Raw genomic sequence first — 20385 nt, 5'->3', positions numbered from 1 at the left:
TAAATCTGGCTTAAATTTATTTATCCTAAACATATCCCTTACTAAATCAAGGGCTTGTCTCCACAAAGAGCAGCACCAGCTGGACTAAAGGAGTAAAGTTAAAGCAGGGGAACTAGTGAAGGGGTTCTCAAATACTACCTTCAGTGCAGTATCTCTCAGTATTTCAACAGTGTCAATGGGAAGTGTTCCTAGACTAAACTGAAATGGGCTGTGCTTGAATGTCCTGAGAGCAGCCATTCAGGACTGCATTGTAATTAAATCCATACAAAATCAGCCCTTTAATTATATTGGTACTTCTGGGTTGGGCTGAGCTTTAGGCACTTTAACAGGCCAGAAGTTTAGCTACCATTGCTCCTCTTTGTTTTTATGCATGCCTGTCTTCATTTTTGTCCATGGGAACCCAGGAGAATAAATGTCGAAATCCATAAATCTGAAGAAGTTGACAGGTACGAAATGCTTCTTTCAATAGCTCCCTTGTTGCATTTTCTGTTTATGTTTTTTCCTCCTTGTATCATGAATAAGTGTATTTTTCATATTTATTTGTACACCATTTTCTCCCTTAGTTTCTTATACAAACAAGATAAAGTGTGCATTTGTCTGTATCAATCCCCCTTCTCCACACTCACCCCTCACCCCCGAAAGAACTTTTGGACACCTGGCCAGTTTCAGCTAAGAGTAATAAAGGTCTCCAGATACTAAATTCCTGCACATTTTGGAAAAAAAAAAAAAAAAAAAAAAAAAAAACATGTGCCAAGTACACAGGAAAAAAACAAATTTGTGCTCCTTTCCCATATGTAAGGCTGTTAGCTTAGCTTAGCAGTTGTCTGCTCTGTGGAGCCAGTGGCTGACCCATCAGTATATGTGCACAACGAGCCATTCAGGTCACAATAACTTGGTACCAGCTACAGCATGTCACCATCTGCACTAATGGCAGAGAGGGAGAGGGACGTTACAAGAATATTTCAAGGAGATGTTCAGTTACCCTGATGAAGAATAAGAGAGAGTGTGTGCAAGGGCCAGAAAATCATAAACAATATGGTAGAAGCTGGAGATTACTGTAGGGTTGTGGTGGCATTGGGATTTCAGCACAAATTTATAGGTAACCAGGCTTTAGTCTGCTGCTCACAGAAGAACTTGGTGTACAGAAAGGTTCAGTAGATTGGACTGATGTTATCAGCGAGCAAAAAGCTGGAGTTTTTCTAGTGTATTGCCTCTTTTAGTTCTGCTGTAGTATTATAATTTATCTTCACAGGAGCAGAAATCAGTGTTTGATTAGAAGAGTTCACTTCAGTGAACGTTCATCAAGGCAGACGAGCCCAGGCTGTTCTCCTGCCCGTCCCTTTTTCTACATCAGCAAAGTACTTTGCTCTCCCTCCGCCTGAAATCTAGTGTCAGGTCCAACCCCTCCATTATTGTGCTGAAGAAAGAATTGTACATAAATTACTTGAAAAACCAAGAGCTTTTTCATCTGTTCATGTCTCTGACCCTAAAGATGGAATTTTCACACTTCAGGCAGTTCCTCATCAGCAGAGCTCAGAACTTGGAATGTCATGTCAGGATGGGACAAAAGTTAACAGGTAAATAAACCACAATGTTTTTGCAGTAACGGGGATGTATGTGGGTGCAGTGATGCACTGAAATGGACACAGTTATACAGGTTTGAGCTGACTAGGCTGACACCATGTTCCACCCCGTATAGTTAATTGTCATTTTGCATCTCACTTCAGAGGCATTTTCTATAGTTCCAGGGCATGGGAGCCAGCTCAGGATTGTTGATATCTGTCTCCTGTTGATATTCCAAGTAATCTCCTGTGGGTGATAGCTGTGGGTTATGCACAGGCTTTGGGCAGGGCTGGCCCTGAGCCACTCCATCTGCTTGGAAATAATGGTGAAAGAGGTAGGACTTAAATCACTCTGCATCACTATGTCCTGTTGGAGATTGAGAGCCAGCCCCTAACTCATGTTCCCCTTGTCTGGAAAAAAGGCTTTGGATGCACTCTGTTTGGCAAATGCCATCTGCTTCTTGAGGAGGCAGAGGAGAAAATGTGCCTCCCATCCTGGGCTGATGCTTATTCCATGCCTGTTAGTTGACCAAGCCTTCTTCAGGACAGTGGTCGTTCCCACGGTTGTTCTTTGTTTGCATTAGAAGGTTCTCAAGCAGCAGGATCAGAGTTGTGAGGTGAAATCCTAGAATTTCAGCAAGCTGCCACAGTGGAGACAGAGGGACAATCCTGACTGTGGGCTATACCAACACAGACTTGGAGTCAGCCTGGCTCGCTACTTTGGGACTACGCGTTCCTTTCAGGTTTGGTCCTGGTTTATCCCAGCATGATGCCTTCCCAGGGACCATGGCCTTGGGCTGCTCCCCTCCTGAGCTAGGTACAGTGCTGAGTACAGCCAGCTCCATTTCAGCACAGTCTGTGTGTGTGGCAGGTTCCCTTTAGGGTATGTGCTGGGAATCACTGCACATATCAGGTTCCCCAGGAAGAAAACAGATAAAAAGCCAAGATGCCTGTTCCTAACTACAGCCTGAAGAGCTAAATAGTTTCCCCATAGCTAACATCTCAATAGTGTGTGTATGAAGTATTGTTTTTTCTGAGGCTCGCAGATGCTAAGCTAGAAGTTAGTTGTAAGAGAGTGAAGGAGGTTTAACAATTCCAGGGGCTCGTTCCAAAGCTCAAACAAGAGTTGGTGCCTTGAGCTGTGCATCCTGCCAAAGCCACTTGTTTCCACGATGTGACTGAGTGCTCCTTTCAACCAGAACCAGCTTTTTTCTCCATTCTCTAACCTGCAAAGAACATGTACTTCTGCGTACGCCAGCTGGGGTTGCCTTCTGGCCACTACTACTAGACAGACACTGTTGGAAACGCCCACTGACTTTAGTCAGAAAAGGAGCAGGAACTCATTCCTATGTGCAAGAACTTCGGCGCTGACCAGGCCTCTGAACCCTTCCTTTACAAGCTGGGTCCTCCATGGCTTGCTTGGAGGCTGGTTACTATACCGCCTATACTGCTTGACCCTGGCAAGAGGCAGGATGAGCCACGAACCTTTTTGCCACACTAGTACAGATGGCATGGGATCTCCTCTCCGGGCAGCGGAGCTTGGGCCTGACAGTTCCCCCTCAATGTCGCATATGATGTTCCACAAATGAGAGGAAGGCAGCGCAAGGCAACTTTTCCACTAGGAAACCACTTTATTTCCAAGTATGAACATAATGACATAGGTCACCCCAGCATTTCTCCAGGATCAGGCCACAGAGGTCCTTGAAGCAGTCACTTAGTGGACTGAATGCAGTAGCAGCATGTTGGACTCTGGCTGGAGCAGAGTAGAGGATAGGGGGCAGTCACTGCAGGAGGGTTCTGGAGGTTGCACAGTTTGGTAACTGGTCCATCTGTAAACCCAGCACCTTCTGGGGAATTACTGAATCTCAGCATGCACACAAAGACATCACCTAGCACCTCTCCTTTCAGCAGCCACCTGCCCAAAAGGTGACCTGCTGGGGGAGGACCTGCTCTGCAGCTGGGGCATTGGGAAGGCATGTCTGAAGGTCAGTGTCACTGATGGCAACAGCAGGAGACCCAAGAAGTGCAGCCTAAATTTGAGCAGCAGAACTTTTTGATAATGTGCTCCCAGGTGTAGCATCTAGCCACATCTGCTACAGATGGCCCATTGTTGTGCAGCGTTCTTCCTCCCACAAGCACCCTCCTGCTCCTCCTCCTTATTTCCCATGCTCTTTCTAGATCACTCCACTCTCTTGGGATTCATATCTCTTCCAAGAGGCTTTGACAAAGAGCAGCACTACTGAACGCTTCTGTCATGCTCAGCCAAAACCAACCTGCTAGTGAGGGCAAGACAAACACCACAGGTTGTACTTGCTGACTCAGACCCTACAGTTGCGCAGGAAGCAGCTCTCGCTCTGAAGTGTCCAGGTCCAAAGCACCACACTGTCTGATCTGAGCAAGGAAACAACAAACCTCTGGTATCTCTCTGGGACATCAGTGACCAAAGTACCCTGGAAGCCTGCAGGACTGAGGACTATTTAGTCAGGTGAGAAGTGCTTCGTCCAGTTCTTCTGGGATCCCTAGCCATCATGAACTAAATGGAGGAGAGCTGGCTCTGTGGGCAGAGTTCTGGGCACTGCGACATTTTCCTGCAAACTTAGTCTGGCAAGAGAGCATTGCTCCTGAGCAGTCATGATGCACCAAACCTGGGGCAGGCTCTGAGCACAGTGCTGCATACCTTGGCATTGGAGACATCCCAAGAGGGGGTTGCTACTGCAGATGGTCGGGTCGGTTTTTGTCCACATATGTGAGAGGAACCCAGCTTATGGGCTCTCTACCTCTCCTCCCACCACCTTGCCCTTCCTATAGCCTTAAATCTCCCCTACAACCTAGATGAACAGGAGTAAGGTTGCAAAATCCCCAGTTTCTAACAGGAGCAAGTCTTGATCCTTCTGTACTGCTGATCCAGATGCCCCAGACCCCAGCACCTGCTGCTGTGAGCCCCTCCTCCTGGGCCATGCCAGAGAGCTCAGAGGCTCTCCTTTTCACAGCTCTCCTCTGTCAGACAGGAGCGGAGGGCCAAGTAGCTCCTTACATGGGCCTGCTGGCTGAACGGACACCTTCCTGCCCCACTAGGCCGCATCCTTGCTGCGTCCAGCCAATCTCACACTTCTACAACACAGTCAGGTGAGTTTGTTCGGATAGCATCGGAGATCATCTTAGCTCCCGACTGGCCAATGCGGTTCCCCTGCAGGCTGGGAGAGGAGAGGAAGAGGGAGCAGAAGAGAGGAGGAGTTTAGGCTTGGTCACAGGGGAGAGCAGGATCCTGAGGGGGTACAGGAGAAGCTCCCCAGCTTTGGGGGAACATTGTCTGCACCCTTCCCATGCCAGCCTGGAGCTCTTGCTGGGACCTTGGTCATGGAGGACTCTGGATTTGAGACCCTGGAGGCAGCAGGTAAGAGATGACAGCAAGTCTCTGGGAGCTGGAAGGGCTAACCCTATAGTATTTTGGAGGATGCTTGCCTTTTGAGATGGTTCTTTGCCCCAGAGATGTCACTGGCCCTCCAGGGAGAAGTGATGGGGCCTAGAGTTGTGTGTGGATGCTGACTGTCAAGCAAAAGGAGATCACCCTTCTGGGGAGGTCCCTGTAAGAGCTGGGAGTGCGGCATTACCAACAGTGGGGAAGGTCACGTGTGTTCCCCTGACCATCCTTGAGGCCTTCTTCCCCCCTGCCTTACCATCCATTTTAGCGCTCAGTGGTTACTTACTTCACATACGTGAGGCCATGGTTTCCCTTCAGAGCTGTGGCAATGCAGATGGCTCCATCCATGCCCAGGGAGTTCTCCTGCAGGCTGCAGGGAGGCAACAAGGTCAGAAAGTACTGACTGCAGAGACATGGCCACAGGGAAGGAACTCCCTCAGCAGTCATGGGGGTGCTGGCTTGGTTTTACGTGTATGCAACTGTACGTGTCCAGGTGTGCAAGTGAACACGTGTGTACATACACATGTGTATGTGCATAAATACGTGCATACATGGGTGCAAGGGACATGCTGTCAGTCCAGTGATTTGCCACAATGAAACCCATGGTCTTGCTGTCCCCCTTCCAGGAAGTCTGGAAATACTCCTTATTTCTCAGTCTTGCTCTGGGGAACAGGATACTTACTTGAGCCTGCGGAGGCTGCGGTTGACCTTCAGTGCATTGGCCATCGCTTTGGCCCCCACCACACCGATGGAGTTTCCCCTCAAGCTGCAAAGGAAGGCAAGCTATGAGGAAGGACACGTGAGACAGGCAACCCAGGATGATCCACAGCTCAGCTGGGCCCTGCGCTGTCAGCGGACAAGAGGAGAAGGTGGGAGAGGCAGCCCTGTGCCAGCAAGCAGATAGCCAGGCAAGCTGCAGTCAGACTGCCCACAGTCCAGGTAGGACACTGTGTGGTGGGTAGCAGCAGTGCTGAGCTGATGGGTGGGATCTTGGAGGCCCATAGGGAGCATTGTCACAGTAACAGGGACTCGGGGGCCCCACCAAGCACTTACTCCAGGATCCGCAGGCTGTTGTTCACCATCAAGGCTTCTGCCAAGGCTTGGGCCCCAACTGTGCCAACCGAAGCCACCTGAAGGCTGCAAGAGAACAGAGACCCTTCAGTGCTTGTCCTGAGTAGGCCACCACACAATGCCAGGACCCCCACCACAGCCCAAACACTCACTGGAGATCTGCCAGGGTTGTATTGACCTTGAGTGCGGCAGACAGAGCAGCCATTCCTTCGTCGCCGATGGCATTCTCCTGCAAGCTAGGACATGCAAGTTCTATGTCAGCTTTTCACACATCCTCCGCTGGCCCAATGCCAGAGATGTGACTGAGGAGAGCAGGCAGCTATGGGAGACCTGACAGCCCTAGAAGGGTTTAAGTTGCATCCTCTGCCTACTTACTCGAGGCTAGCCAGGCTGCTGTTGGACTGTAGTGCTTGTGCCAGGGCCGTGGCAGCTTTTGCCTGAATGAAATTCCACTGCAAGCTGCAAAAAGAGAATGAGACATGAAGCTCTGGGCTGCATGATGTGAGCACTCCTTGATCCTTCCAGGCTCAGCACCAGGAGCCAGCGAGCTCAGCTCCCATCTACCTGTCACCTCCAAAGTGGTAGAGGCTCCAGATGCCCCCATTTGCCCAGTACCTTTGGCAAGGCCCTGCTAGGCGAGCGATAGCCAAGCCCCATGGGCCCAGCCTGGATGGCACCATGCAGATCCCATGGGAGGACAATTTAGGGAAGCTGTTTGCAGGCTTAAAAATCAAGCATCAGAAACAAACCAGGTCCAAGGGGAAACTCACTGGAGGGACGTGAGCGCCCGGTTCTCTTTCATCGCTAAAGCAATGGCCTTGCCACCTTCATCATGCAACAGGTTTGCTGCTAAGCTAGAGGCAAAGGACAGAGGTTGCAAGTTAAATACAGCTTCAGTGACATGGTGCAGCAGTGTGAGTGCCCTCCTGGGCACAGACTTACTCCAGCTTCCTGAGGGTGCTGTTGGTCCGCAGAGCTCGGGCGATGGCAGGCCCCCCCTCTTTGCTGATGGAGTTCTCCCGCAGGCTAGAAAAAAGAGGAGAGAAATTGGCCTCAGGGTTGGAGAGAAGGGCCAAGGCCCCTTGCCCTCCTCTCCGGGGCTGTAACCATTTATTTCAGTGACAATCTTTCCAACTTGCATCTCCATCAGCTTCTGCATCTCCATTCCCCGCATATCCATCTCCAGGGAAACATGTGCTGCCAGCAAACAGAAACTGCTGCTTTTTCCATCTTTTTCTAGAAGAGGACAAGCATGATCTTGGGATGTGAGGCTACATGTAATAACTTTGTTCAAGAGTTTTGACTGCCCTGTTGAAAGTAGAGAGTTAAATACCTCTGTGGTGATTTCTGTCATAAGAAATGGCCTAAAACTAGCAAGCTCACTTGTCCAAGCAGCTGTCGAGGTGGGCTGGCCGTGAGGTTAGATTGGACACAAACAGACACTGTGTCCAGCTACTATCTGCTCCTCAGAGCAGATAGGTTTCAACTGTACATCCTACACATCTGAAAACCGTCGGGTTTTTATTTTCCCAGCCTACCTTCCCTGCTATAGTTGTTTCATTGCTACATACAGCTGAACTGATACTTGTCTCAAGGGGAGAAAATTAGCAGCGAGAAGAGACTGTCAGCTGTACGAGGGACGGAGGCTGCTTTCAGGATTTGAGAGCCCTTTTGGAAGCAAACAGACACAAGCCCAGAGTGCCAAGCGGGCTGCTGTGGCCCGTGTAATGGCAGAGACCGCTACTGTGCAAGCCACGTTAGCCATGGTGGCAGCACTTTCGCACAGGGTGGCCAGAAATGCTGTCACTTACTTGAGGGTGATGAGTCCCTTGTTGGAGCAGAGAGCCGCTGTCAGTGCGGTGACCCCAGCGTTGCTGATCGAATTGCTCTGGAGACTAGCACACGTGACACAGGAGAGCATTAGGATGGGCCACTCTGGGCATCACTAGGTTGTGTTTGGGATGAAAAGTGCCTATTTCGCTGGGAGCCCAGGCGCAGGGAGGCAGGGGAGGACCCTGTGATCTTGCAAGGTAAAAGGAACAAACAAAGTAGAAAGCAGGAGGAACCCAGCAAGGGCTGTGGGGCAAGGCTGGAGCCTGGCAGGAGCAGGCAGGCCAGGAGCAGCATCTCGTCACAGCAGGACAGCCTTTCTGCTAGCCCCCGCGAGGCCCCGCTGAGCAGAAGCGATCGGGCTTGCCGGCTTTTCGAGAGAGCCTTGTCCCCAGGCAGCCCGCACTGCAGCTGCCCGCTCAGTGGTCTCCGGGTCCTTGTCAGGCTGCGGAGAGCCCACGCCAGGGCTGGATGACAGTGCAGCCCTGCAAAGAGCCCGGGCAGAGCAGCTTGTCTTCCTGTGGCCACCTGCCCTCTGCTGTGGCTGCGTGGGAAGAGCAGTCCTCACTGCCTGGCATTTCTGAAGGTGAAGCCTGCACCATTTCCCTGACTCTCTGCCAGCTCCACCTCGCTATTTTCTGACCTTGTTAGTCGATTCTAATTGCATTTGAGGGAAAAGGCCTCGAACTAATAGTATCCTTCAAAAGCAGGAAAAAAAAATCACCACCTGGGTTGAAGATTAATTCCTTTAATGCCCTCAGTGGTGAAGGAAGGGCCAGCTTGGCTGTTCCCTACATTACTTTCAGCTGTTCCAGCTCTCTGCACAGCACTCCAGCCTCCACAGAACACGCGTGGCCTCATGCCTGGTCAGCAAACTGAGACAGGGAGACACGGAGAGGATCTGGGGATGTTAGAAGGGGCAACTGAGGGTGTGGGAGGGATCCAGGAAGGGATGGGAGGTTTTGCTGGAGTGAGGAGACTGGACTGGGATCTGTATGGATGAGCAGAGGGGAAGCAGGACATGAATCTGCAAGTTACCAAATCTCCTCAGCTGAGAGCAAAGTGGTTTTAATTAACATTCCCACTCTCAAGATATTCACAATGCTAGAAACCCTACCACAAGACATGCAGGAACTCACTGCCGTGTGCCAGGCAGGCAGCTTCATGAAGACCCCAGGAGGAACGTCCCCGAGGCTCCCCCGGCCTTCCCCTTCACACATCTTCCCCTGGCCTGATTCCCCAGAGACAAGACTGAGGAGGGCGGACAACAACGGGAAACGTGGCAGCTCTAGAAGGGTTTGAGCTGCATCCAGCTGCATGCAAGTGAGCCAGGGCCAGAATCCACCAGCAGGGCAGTAAGATCTCCAGCAGCTGTCTTAGTGAGTGCCAAGGACTTACTCGAGGCTTTGCAGACTGTGATTCACCTTCAGAGCTTCAGCCAAGGCGACCGAGCCGTTATCTCCTATAGAGTTGCTGGAGAGTCTATGACACAACAGGAAGGTGCGTTACCAGCAGCCGCAGCTGCGTTGCAACCACCGCCAGCAAAGTGGGGCTCACGATCTCCCCGTGCTCTAGCAGCACTTGACCAGCTTTGCTGGCCTTCCCTTTCTGAGGCCAAGCAAGCATCTGCTAGCAAAAAAGTCATCTTCAGCATCCTTCCCACAGTCCTGAGGCACGGCCTGACTGCAGAGAAAGGCAGTATGACTGGCCTGGCACCCTGCCCTGTGCTGCTCGGGCGGACATGGCCTTCATTTGGGGTAGCATCCCCCAGGGTGTCCACAGAGACCCTTCCTCTTAGCTACATCAAGAGCATCCCCACGTTTGCAGCAGGACAGGCTGATGGATGGCAACAAGAGTTGATACAAGCTGGGAATGGACACCATCGCCTTTGAACATTGCCCTTGCAGAGGGGCTAATGTTGCAGTCACAGCACCTGGGAAACAGCCAGCACAACCAGTGGCTCCTGTTTCCCGCAGAGGACCAAGTTCATCCTTGGCAGGTGAAGACGGGGATCCTGGCTGTGCCCTGGGCTCAGCCCTGCTCTGCAGTGGGAAGCTTCCCAGATACCTTCACGGGTGTGTTTACAGTAAGTCTCTGACTCCCCATCTTGCACAGTCAGCCTTTCCAGTGGTCCCTCTGCCCCCAGCATCACACACTGTGGCTGTATCAGTAAGAAAAGCCAGCCAGGGACTCTCCTCTAGCCCTGAGGCCTAGAGGCATTGCAGATGGTTAGATCCCTGCCTGTAGCTCATGACCACAGGTACCAGGGGAGCTAAGTGCTGGCATCACCATCCCTCGGCCTATTATTACAGCTATTCATACTGCCTCTGCTGACTCTTACATCAGTTCCTTGAGGCTGCAGTTCTGCTTCAGTGCCTCTGCAATCTTCCTTGCACCATGGGCTCCGATGGAGTTTTTCTGTAGGCTGCAGAGGAGAGGAAGTCACCCATGAACATCAGCCAACTCAAGGTACATCTCCATTGGGCTGGCACTTGCACCTCTTCATCTTCTTTAGACTGCTCCTTAGCTTTGGCAGTGCCCTTTCACCCTGTGTACACCCTGAGGATGTTTCAGGCTGGGAAATAGGTACCCAAGGGATCACTCTGTACATTTTTGACTGTCTCTAAAGTTCTGGGAGGTCTTTGCTATGAAAGGTGTCATGGAGAAGGTAAGGTGGGTTCGCTGGCTCTCCAAGTTCAGGAGAACTGGAGAAAGGAGAACTATGGGAAAGGTCAGGCTCTGCTGCTCGCTGCGCAGCCAGCTGGCCACGAGGATGCAGCCAAGCTGGGCCGCAGCTGAGCCAGCTCATGGTCTGCCAGGTGGTTGGCAGGAGCAGGGAGCAAGAGGGACACCAGGTCCCAGTCACTTACTGCAAGGTTGTTAGCCTGTGGTTGGTTAAAAGGGCCTCGGCCAGGAACATGGCGCCTTCCTCCTTTATCACGTTGTTCTGCAGGCTGCAAGGAAAGAGAGGAGCAGAGTGATGACTAGCTTCTGCTGCAGCTGGGTGGAAAGGCAGCAACTGCTGCTCGCCCCATAGCCCCTCGCATCTAGACAGACATGCGGAGCAGGAGTCCCCTGCCTCAGCACTTGCGTGCCCCATCCATCTCTTAGCTCTTTTGCTGCAGTCCCTGGCATAACAAGGGTGGCTAGGCCCTGAACATCTCTGCTCAGGGCTCTTCCTCCCTCCTGTCCCACACTATTTTCCTCCTCGGAGCTTGCTTGGCCAGAAGTGTTTTTTTCATTTGAGAAGGTAGACTTGTGTCAGTCAAACATTTCAAATTCCATGTTGACTTAAATGAGTTGTCTTAATGGAGAAAACCCGAATCAGCAATTACAACCAAACCCTTAGACTCTTCGGTGTCATTTGGGGGCCAAATAAAATACTTGGCCAGAAGCAATGGAGGTGATGATTCCAGCTCATGGAAAGTCAGACCTCTCAGCCTCCCTTGCTTCACCACCCACCAGACCGCCAGCACCCTGAGAGCCCAGCACAGGGACTGCCACGGCTCTGTGCCCGCTGAAGCTGGAGGCCGGAGCTGCCCCAGGGAGTTAGGTCTCTGCTGTGCAGCCCAGAATTGCCCAAAGCAGAGATGTTTGAAACCCAGAAGCAGGAGCACCGTTTCTGTGCCTGCTGCACTCATGCTTACTTCCCTGGGCCTCAGATCCCGGCCTATGAGGGGAGGAAAAGCTGGACAGGATAAGGGATGGCTGCAGGGAGGCTTGCCCTGGGAATCTGTTCCCAGAAGTGCTGTGGAAGTTGAAAGTGGGAGACTTACTTTAGGAAGAGCAGGACTTGGTTTTTTTTCAGTGCTTCAGCCAGTGCTTTTGCTCCTTTGGAGCCGATGGAGTTGCTTCGCAGGCTGGGCCGAGGCGGGGGAGAGACAGGCAGAAAGGCCAAGGTTAGCAAACCAAGAGCAGCAGCCACCCGCCTGGGCAGGAGCTGGCTCTCCGACCGTGAGTCTACAAGTGAGATGTGGCTGGTTCAGGCCAAATGCCTCCACAGGAGCTGATCTTGGGCCCACCACGCTCTTCAGCCATAGTGCCTCTGTGGATGTCCCTGTGTCCCCCAGGTGGTCCATGTATGAGTGGGATGCTCACAGAGAGATGCAGCCAGGAAACAGGAGAGGTGGGGTAGGTCTACCTCAGTCCTATTTGCTTAGCCCAGGAAAGGGGCATTTGGTGCCACATTCAGCACCACTAGTGACAATAATTGCTGTTGGTTTGGTATTTCTTAACAGACCCACGTGGTAGAACTGCGGTGGGCAGAATCCGCTGCAGCGAGCTCACTGGCACCTTCCCCGTGTGGTAGGAGCTATGGCAGTAGAGGTCGGGTGGTGCTCCCAGACCCCTAAGCCCACCTGCAAGCACACTCACCCAGATTTCCCAGCAGGCTGCCTGGCACCCACGTTCTCCTCAGCCCCGTAAGCAGGGTTTTCAGTACCCCGCGTTTGCCAGGCGGACGCCAGAGCTGCACTGCCTGCTCTCAGGGGCACCTGACAGCATGGCATGCTCCTCTCAGAGGTGCCCAGAGCATTGCTGTCACCAAGTCCTTCCCCACTGGGTTTGGCCATTTTGCTGAGTTGGTGTTTGGGGGAATAAGATGACCCTCACTCCACACAGCCAACTACAGGCAGTAGACACTGAGGCCGAGCGGGTACTGCTCTGGTGGGGCAATGTGCCAGCAGCTCACAAGAGTTATATTTGCCTGTTTAGCAGTGCAGCTTGGGGGGCTGAAGGCCACCCTCAGCTCAGAGGAGAGGCCAGGTCAGATGAGATCTGGCTCTGCTTTGGCCATGGGAATAGCTGAAGTGCCCCCGACCCTGGCGAGGATTGCACAGCATAAGCTAGAAACAGGGTAACTTACTCCAGTGCTATCAGGCTCCTGTTGACCATCAGCGACCTAGCCAGTGCTTTGGCTCCCTTATTGCTGATCTGGTTTTCTGCCAAGCTGCCCAGAAAAAAGAAATCAGATGTCTTTTGGGAGAAAAAAGACTCTCACAGGCCCTGCTGTGTCTGCAAGCCCTGCTGGCTGTGCTGAGGCCAAGGACGTAGCTGGAGGAGGCACACCAGAGGGCACCCAGAGAAGAGCGATGGGGAGTGTTTGTTTGGTGACACTGTGACTCCCCCATGTTTTGCAAAGTTGGTGATGCTTAGAGGCCTGCCTTCTTGGGGTGAACACCAGGCAGGGGATTGCAAGGACAGAGTGGAAGAGGAGTTTCTAGGCTTTGAATTCACCCAGTGCTGTGACTCCCCCAGCCTCTGCACTAAGGCTCTCTTGTTCCTGCCTGCTCTCCTGGCAGACCACAGAGCACAGATCTGTGCTGGGATACGCAGCCAGAGGTAGGAAGGGAAGGGACACAGGGAAAGAGGGGATCTGGCTGCTTGGGGCTGGATGTCTCCCCATGTGCCCATCCCTGCCACACATCAGTCACTCTAATCCTTACTTAGCCTCACGTGTCTAGCAAACAGCCAGGACCCTGGGAAGCAAATTCTCAGGACAAGCAATATGTGTCTTGCTGTCCAAATCATAGGTTCAGGAAAAGCAAAGGGGCAGGAATCTGGCTAAAAATAACCAAGGTGTGTGGCACCAGTCAGGGCCTTGGATGAATGATAGTCTGCGCAGGAGGTAAATAAAGGGCTGCTGGAAGCAGATGTCTCTGAGAAACTAGGCAAGACAGCCTGCTCAGCTACCACGAGCAAGCGCTTTCCCAAAGATGGGGTAAAAGCAGCTCCAGCACAGAGCCTGGGCACGAGAGCGCTCCACATGGAGCTGTCCATGTGGCCTGGCACCCTGCGGATCAGTGAGAAAGCCACTTTGGGGGGCCCTTCACCCTGGTTTCTTAGGTCACTCCCTGCCTTCATTCTGTGCATTCCCCTTAGCTGCTCCCCACAGGAATGGCTCCATCTGGGCTGGATCATACCTGAGCTTCTGGACCTGACAGTCTTTCACACTCAGCATGCTGCCCAGCAGCTCCATCACATTGTCCTTAAACTGGTTGTTGTCCAGCCTGGAGAGCAACACAGAACAGAAGCAAGAAGTCCTCAGGGCAGAAATTCAGCCCTTGGGGCAGATCTGCCTGCTGATCCACAGCACTGGTGGACCTACATGTCCCATAGACACCTGGGATTTTGAGTTACAGAGCACAGAAAAATGGGAGCAGTCCAGTGTCCCTGCTTGCTTCTCCTTCTGCAATCCCATGGCGACTTACCTGAGATTGTGGCAGAAGAGGAGCTGGGAGAGCAGGCTCTTGCAGATGTTGTAAGTGAGGCAGTTGGAGAGGTTTGTCTCCTCCATGCAGACATCAGAGACCTGCAGGAGATAGGCCAGTGCAGAGCAGTTCACTGGTGTTAGCATCCCAGACAAACTCTCATTCTTCATGGCTTCTTCCACAGTCTTAGCAATCTCCATGTGTTGAATTTCATACAGGCACTGCATGATGTTTACTGTCCTTGAGGAGATAACATAGTCTGTGTTCAGGCAGCCCTGGAGAAAGGTGATTGCTTGGCTCCTGAAGTTGTTGTGCTCGTCCTTCACCAGGAGCCATCCAGAGAGCAGCTTGTTCACCTGTGGGGAGAGAAGCCCAGAGAGAAAACGCACAAAGACATCAAGCTGCCCATCCTCTGCCTGCAGGGACCTCTGAACAGCGCTCTTGAAGTGACTGAGGAAACCCAGCTTGGGCCAGGACATGCCACTCTCCGTGAAGAGGTCAAATATTGCCCGCTTGGCAGCAGTGTAATAGTAAATGGCTGCTAAAAACTCCTGAATGGTCAAGTGGGAGAAATAATAGGCTGTGAAAGACTGTGTCTCTTCTTTGAGCAACAGTCTACTGCACAAGCTGCTCTGCAGCAAGGAAAGGTCTATGCCATATGCCTTTATGTCCTGTTCATAAAACACATACTTCCTTTTGAGCAGGCCATAGAAAGCCAGTCTGCCCAGGTTACCCATGATTTTCTTGCTGTTGTTCACAGCTTGCTCTATCCTGAGAGTCTCTCGCTGCTTTTCTGGCCAGTCACTGCTCAAAGCCATTTTAAAATAGTAGGAATAGATTTCTGATAAGGTCTTAGGGACAACTGTCATTTCCTGGGATGGATCAGTGCTATTTTTTAGATAGTAACCTATTGAAGAGCCAGAAATCCAGCAAAAGCCAGGAACTGTACACATGATGTGTAAAGATCTGTTAGTCTTGATGTGATGCAGGACTTGACTGGATAAGTCTTTATTGTCAAGGAACATCTGGTCCAAAAAGTCTTTCATCTCTGCAGCTCTGAAACCTCTTATTTCTGTCATACGGTCAACAAGCCCACCAGGGATTTGGCTGGCTGCTGTTGGCCTTGAAGTGACCCAGACAGAAGCCTCCTGTAGCAGGTTGCCCCGTATAATATTGGTGATCAAATTGTCCACTTGAATCTCCTTCTTGGGATCAGTGCAAACTACTGTGTTGGAAAAATCCAGGGGAGTCTTAAACTCATCCAAGCCATCCAGGATGAGCAGTGTCCTGGCGGTTCCCGCAGAGATGCAGTTTGGTTCAGTGATGTGAGGGAACGCTGACCGGATGAGCCTCTCAGCAGAAAGTTTCTCGTAGGTGTTGAGTTCCCGGAAGGTGAGGGGCAGCACAAAAATGATGTCGCTGTTGATCTCTCCCTTTGCCCAGGTGTAGACAAACAGTTTCACCAGTGTGCTTTTGCCAATCCCAGCCACTCCTACAGTCATGGAGATCCGAGGGGGGATGCTGACCTTGGAGAGAGGCAAGAAGAGCTTCTCTAAAGGGATGCTTTTGGATACATTTCTTAGGCCTTTGGTGACTTCAATCTGCAGGATGTCATGCTCCTTCTGCTGGATATCTGTTAAGCCCTCCACCAGCAGGAGGTTTGTGAGTCGCTGCAGGGGGGCCATCTCCAAGCCATTCCCATAGTAATTTTGGAGGCTCTCCAAATGCTTCTGCACCATCGGTTCTGTGCAGAGAGAAACAAAATGGGGGGGGGGGGGACAGGAGAGGGATGATAGCCATGAATGTAAATGAGAGACAGTGCTTTACTTTTCTCCCATTCTTTTGAAGAGAGGAAACCACATGAAGCCCTAACATCCAGGTGTGAAAGTATGTGTTAGAGCCCTGAGTGCCATTTTAAGCCTAAATGGCCCTGACCAGCCTCCTCTGGGGCTTCCCCCAACAGCCCCTGCTCAGGGTCTCCATTTAAGCTCAGGACTGGGCCTTTAGTCTCTGCCTGGGCTATGTTGTAGGTGTACCTGTCTCTAGCTCCATCACAGCTATGCCTGTGCCTGGCTGTGGACCTTGTTGATTTGGCCCCTCATCTGTGGACTGTCTTCCCAGCATGACCTCAGACCTGCCTCATTGCTATGCACTTTTCCTGGCAATCACTGGGCTGGCTCAGACCCTGATCCCCCTCACCAGACTTGATCCAGACCTGCAGATTGACCTCCCAGCCTGACCGTGTGCCTGCCTGTAAATCCCTGTGGATTTACCTGATGATGTTGACTCCTAGTTGAACCTGGTTACCTGTCCTGCTCACCTTGCTCAGGTACTTTGGGACTGGGCTCTGGCTAGTGAGGCCCCTGCTGCCCTGCCAGCCATGTCATCAAGCTTGGCTCCCTGTCCCTCAGTGAGCAGCTGGCCCTTGCTGCTCCCAATGGTACATTTAAATCATATATTTAAATCCTGCATTGAAGGTCAAAGGATGAACAGGCAGGGGATGGCATTGTGAAAGGCACAGATCAGATATGTGGCTTCCCTTCAACCAGAAGGGAAAACGGGAAAACATCCCCTTGGAAGAGGATGCAAGGAAAGCAGCCAGTGGTAGACAGGGTCAGGGAGGCCCTGTGCCCCTCCTCCTGTCACCCTGCTGTTCCCCACCCAGCTGCTGCGCTCTCCAGCTGTGCAGGAACTGTGTCCAGCCCAGCAGGCACAGGGTCGTTGGTGAGATCTGCACCTTGAGGGAATTAAAGACTCCTCTAAAGCATTCCCAGACCCACTTTGGACATATCTGATTGCAGCTCTCAAAGGAGCTGTGATTGCACTGGGCTTTCTGTGCTCTGGTGATGTGTCAGTCCCTCAGGATGGGGGCTACATGTTGCTTGGTGTTTGTGCAGTGTTGAGTATGCAGATAGCAATCAGCAATAGCTTAACAACAGTCATTTACAGCTTTAAATAGAGTGCAAGATGTCTCGTAAAGGATCAGCTCACTGGTGGCTGACAGACATGGAGCACGGTGAGAACTGAACGCCTGAGGCCCCAGCCAGCAAGATGTTTATCCTGTACTCCCCAACTACCAGCCAGGCAGCTCCTTCCTGATTGCAATATTCCATCTTTCCCACTCAAAACAGCAGGGAAGTTGCATTTATCTACCTAGGTGGCAATTTATTAAGCAGAACCCCAAAAAGTTACTTATATTGAAATGCAGTATGAAACAGAGACCAGAGATGAGACAGAAGCTGATGTTGGGGGTGGTGTCTTTGGTTAGTGAGCCCAGAGAAGATGTCTCCAAGCTGGGGCCTGAGTTTGGAGGCTGCAGTTTAGCATGTTTGAGATGTTCTCCTCGATTTCTCCTCCTTTCCAGGTTGCAGAATAGTCTCAGAGAGTGCATGGCCCACCTGAGGTCCTGCTTCATCTCTGATATTGGCATTGCTGCGCTGAGGTGGTAGTAGAGGATTCATCCCAATTCTGTCAGATTCTCCAAGCAAATTCCCTGGGACATGCCATCTTCCAAGGATAGGTAAGGTGTCTGTACTACATTCCCCTGGAGATGCCTCTTTTCCTCCTGGGACTCACACAAGTCTAGATGCTGGCTTAGCCCTTGACCACCAGTCTGCTCTGCCTGTGAGGGGCATGAGCCATTGTCCCTAGGGTAGCCATTGATGAATGCCAGGGCTCTGGCCATAGAGGTGCCCTGAAAGCCTGGAGGAAGGCCTCTCAGACCTGGCACACAGCTCTTGTCACCCCTCCCCAGCCATGTGCTCCCCCAGCCAAGGCTGGAGGAGGCTCTAGAACAACCCCGACAGTCGTGCAGGGCTCCTGACCCTGACCAAGCTGCTGAACACAACCTGGCTGTGTGCACATCTCAAGAGTGCTCTGGTGATCACTCATAACCAGGGAACACGCCCATGGACACCCTGCATCGGGCCCGGGTATGGCCTGCCTACCATAGATGGTGATGTGGAGGTAGAGCTGGGAATTGGTGGTCTCGATGAAGGTCTGCAGGGACTGTGAGGCGTAGCTACCCTTGCCAGCCAGGACATCCACCACGGCCCTCACCTGCTCCGGCACAGAGCTTGCCTCCTGTACACGGCCAGCCTCCTCTGCCGTGAGGAGGTCCAGCTTTCGCAGGTAGCAGATGATCTCCTCCAGGAACTCGGGTGAGATGGACCTCATCAGCTGCTTCAGGTAGCGATTGATCCAAGCCTCTATGGGAGAGGAGAGCAAGGGGGTTGGGACTTGTATGAGCCTTGAGTGCATTGCAAGGGGATAATGGGGAACCAGAGCAATAGAACACCTGATCCAACTGTGAAGGTGGCCCTACTCTGACAGGGGGTGAACTAAAGCCCTTTAGAGGGATCTGCCATGTAACAAAGTCCTCCTTGGGACGATGCCATCCTAAAGCTGTGGCAGGCTATTTTATTAGGAGCTGCTTGGTCAATGCAGCAGCTATAGAAATCAGAGCCAAAGAAACTTAAGAACATGATCATGAAATGACAATTCTTCCTGGAAACAGAGTACATGCAGAAATAAAAGTCTAAGCAGGAGTATTTGTCTCCAGAGAGGGCTGTTCCTGCTGCGTCTGCACAGCAGTCCCCAAGCCCTTGGACCAGGAACCACTATCAATCTTCACACCTTACCATCTCATCCTGTTGTTAATGGAAAACTTTACCAAAGGGATAGATTTCCTTCAACTACTGCCCATCGCTCTGGCCCATGGACCACAGCTTGGCAACCAGTATCTTGTGGCATGGATGTAAGGCTGTAAGGAGTTTAAGATACCTGTGTGGCCTTTCAAAAGACATCTCTAGGACTCTGTTGTGTCAGTGCTTTCCTCCCAAAGAAAGGGATGCACAGATCTGCACTACCAAAGACATCCCTTCAGTGCAAATCCCCCATGTCATTCAAGCGGTCATGCTTAGCATGTGGTTCCCACGGCAATGCAGAACCCAGCCTGGCCTGACAACCCTGCAGATTTCTGATTTTTCAGCTTCAGCACTGCTCCATCTGGCTACCTTCTGCCTGCCCTGCTGCCACTCACCTTCCATCAGAGGCTTCCCTTGACATCAGTGATGCCTGGGCAAGGAGCACGCTGTTTGCAGCAGCACGGCCACCTTCCCATGGACTGCCCCGGTGTCCTCTCCGGCAGGATCACAGCAGATGGTGCATCAATCAAGGCTCCTGCTGCTGCACTCAGCCTTTATCCATTTTCCTGGTGGAACAAGAGGAAAAGCAAGTAGCAATGTGAGAGGGAGCCTGCCTTGAGCTAGTGCTTTGCTAGCTGGTATGGAGGAAAGGGTACCTGCAGTGCGCTGGGAATGTGGAGGAGAACAAACCTCCCAGGGCAAGAGGGCTCAGCCTAGAGGACGGTGGATGAACCATCTCCAGCTGAGAACAGCTTGTGCTAGCTCTGTTCAGAGAAGCATCTGCGATGCAGCTAGCCAAGTTGCCAGCTGAAAGAGCTGAGCCAGAAGCTCCCAAAGGAAAAGTACCCTCCCCGGCACCAGCACGCCGAGATGGTGCTGGCTGAGCTGGTGGCTCTCAGCTGCCCTACAGCCCGCTGCCACATGCCACAGTCCCGCGCCAGCGTTGCGGCTGCCCCAGGCAGAGCTCACGTGCCGATTCTCAGCACTGCCCTACCTGATCCTCTGATACTAAAATGTAACAGCGTTCATCAGCCGTTGATGAATCAGAGTGGCAGGAGGAAGTTTGGGGCATCCTTGTCTGACTGCCCAGACTCCTCGCACCTTCTTAGTGCCTTCACCACAGCCACTTACGCCAGTGCTTTTCTGGGCAGACAGTGTCTCGTTTTAATTGCCCGTGTAACGACACCAGTCTGCTGGGCCATCTGCAGGGTACCCAGCAAGCGTTCAGGTGCCAGCCTCGGCGCCTGAGGGACAGCAGGACTATGAATCGCTGGTGAATTTTCTTTCTCTGTTAGAAAGGAAGTTGAGGCAAAACTACAGAGGGCCGGTTTCAGTTTTGAACTCACCTCATTGCCGTCCTGAGCCTCCATCACAGCTTGCTTAGTGGTGGCAAACACCACATCCTGTTGCAGAGCTCTGTAGGTGCTCCATTTTTGGTAGTGCAGATGAATCAGTCCCGCTTAGAGAAGGAGCATCTACCAGCTCCCCCGTCGTGGGTGTTACAGGATTGCTGCTAAACCACTGAAACTAATTCCTTTAAAAGCAGAAAACACCTAGATCTGGCCTACAAGGCTGTCTCACTCGGGGTGCTCCCAGGCGACGCATCCCCCCGGGACAGAGAAGCTGTTTGCATGGCCACATTTCCA

At 52.0% G+C, this 20385-nt stretch overlaps 2 protein-coding genes across 2 annotated transcripts in view; one reads left to right on the top strand and one right to left on the bottom strand.

Annotated features, from left to right (window-relative positions):
- CLUAP1 (clusterin associated protein 1) overlaps positions 1-1353 on the top strand; it is a 67725-nt gene extending 66372 nt beyond the window's left edge. Inside the window, exon 14 of the transcript XR_009959982.1 lies at positions 1253-1353. The gene's annotated coding sequence lies outside the window, so the exon portion shown is untranslated. The remainder of the gene's footprint in view (positions 1-1252) is intronic.
- Positions 1354-3170: 1817 nt separating this feature from the next.
- NLRC3 (NLR family CARD domain containing 3) lies at positions 3171-19160 on the bottom strand. Its single transcript, XM_062588193.1, has 18 exons — positions 19135-19160; positions 18153-18301; positions 14094-15837; positions 13806-13892; positions 12749-12832; positions 11661-11744; positions 10755-10838; positions 10226-10309; positions 9283-9366; positions 7866-7949; positions 6997-7080; positions 6825-6908; positions 6430-6513; positions 6207-6290; positions 6037-6120; positions 5666-5749; positions 5270-5353; positions 3171-4756 (listed from the first exon to the last, which is right to left on the bottom strand). The coding sequence occupies exons 1-18, from the start codon at positions 19158-19160 to the stop codon at positions 4666-4668; spliced, it is 3189 nt and encodes a 1062-aa protein (XP_062444177.1). The 3' UTR covers positions 3171-4665.
- Positions 19161-20385: the final 1225 nt, after the last annotated feature.

Source organism: Rhea pennata, chromosome 15, assembly GCF_028389875.1.
Source record: "Rhea pennata isolate bPtePen1 chromosome 15, bPtePen1.pri, whole genome shotgun sequence".
Lineage (NCBI taxonomy): Eukaryota > Metazoa > Chordata > Aves > Rheiformes > Rheidae > Rhea > Rhea pennata.
Note: the sequence above shows the minus strand (reverse complement) of the source record. Positions and strands in the feature narration are given on the sequence as shown.

What these genes read in the sequence shown, in the direction of transcription:
- NLRC3 (XM_062588193.1), bottom strand. Translation starts at nt 19,160, where the DNA reads ATGTCAAGGGAAGCCTCTGATGGAAG. An exon ending in AGGAGCCTGATAGCACTGGA is followed by an intron (nt 11,745 to 12,748) that starts GTAAGTTACCCT and finishes GCCTCGGCCCAG; the next exon opens with CCTGCGAAGCAACTCCATCG. An exon ending in AGCAGCCTGGCTAGCCTCGA is followed by an intron (nt 6,291 to 6,429) that starts GTAAGTAGGCAG and finishes TGCATGTCCTAG; the next exon opens with CTTGCAGGAGAATGCCATCG.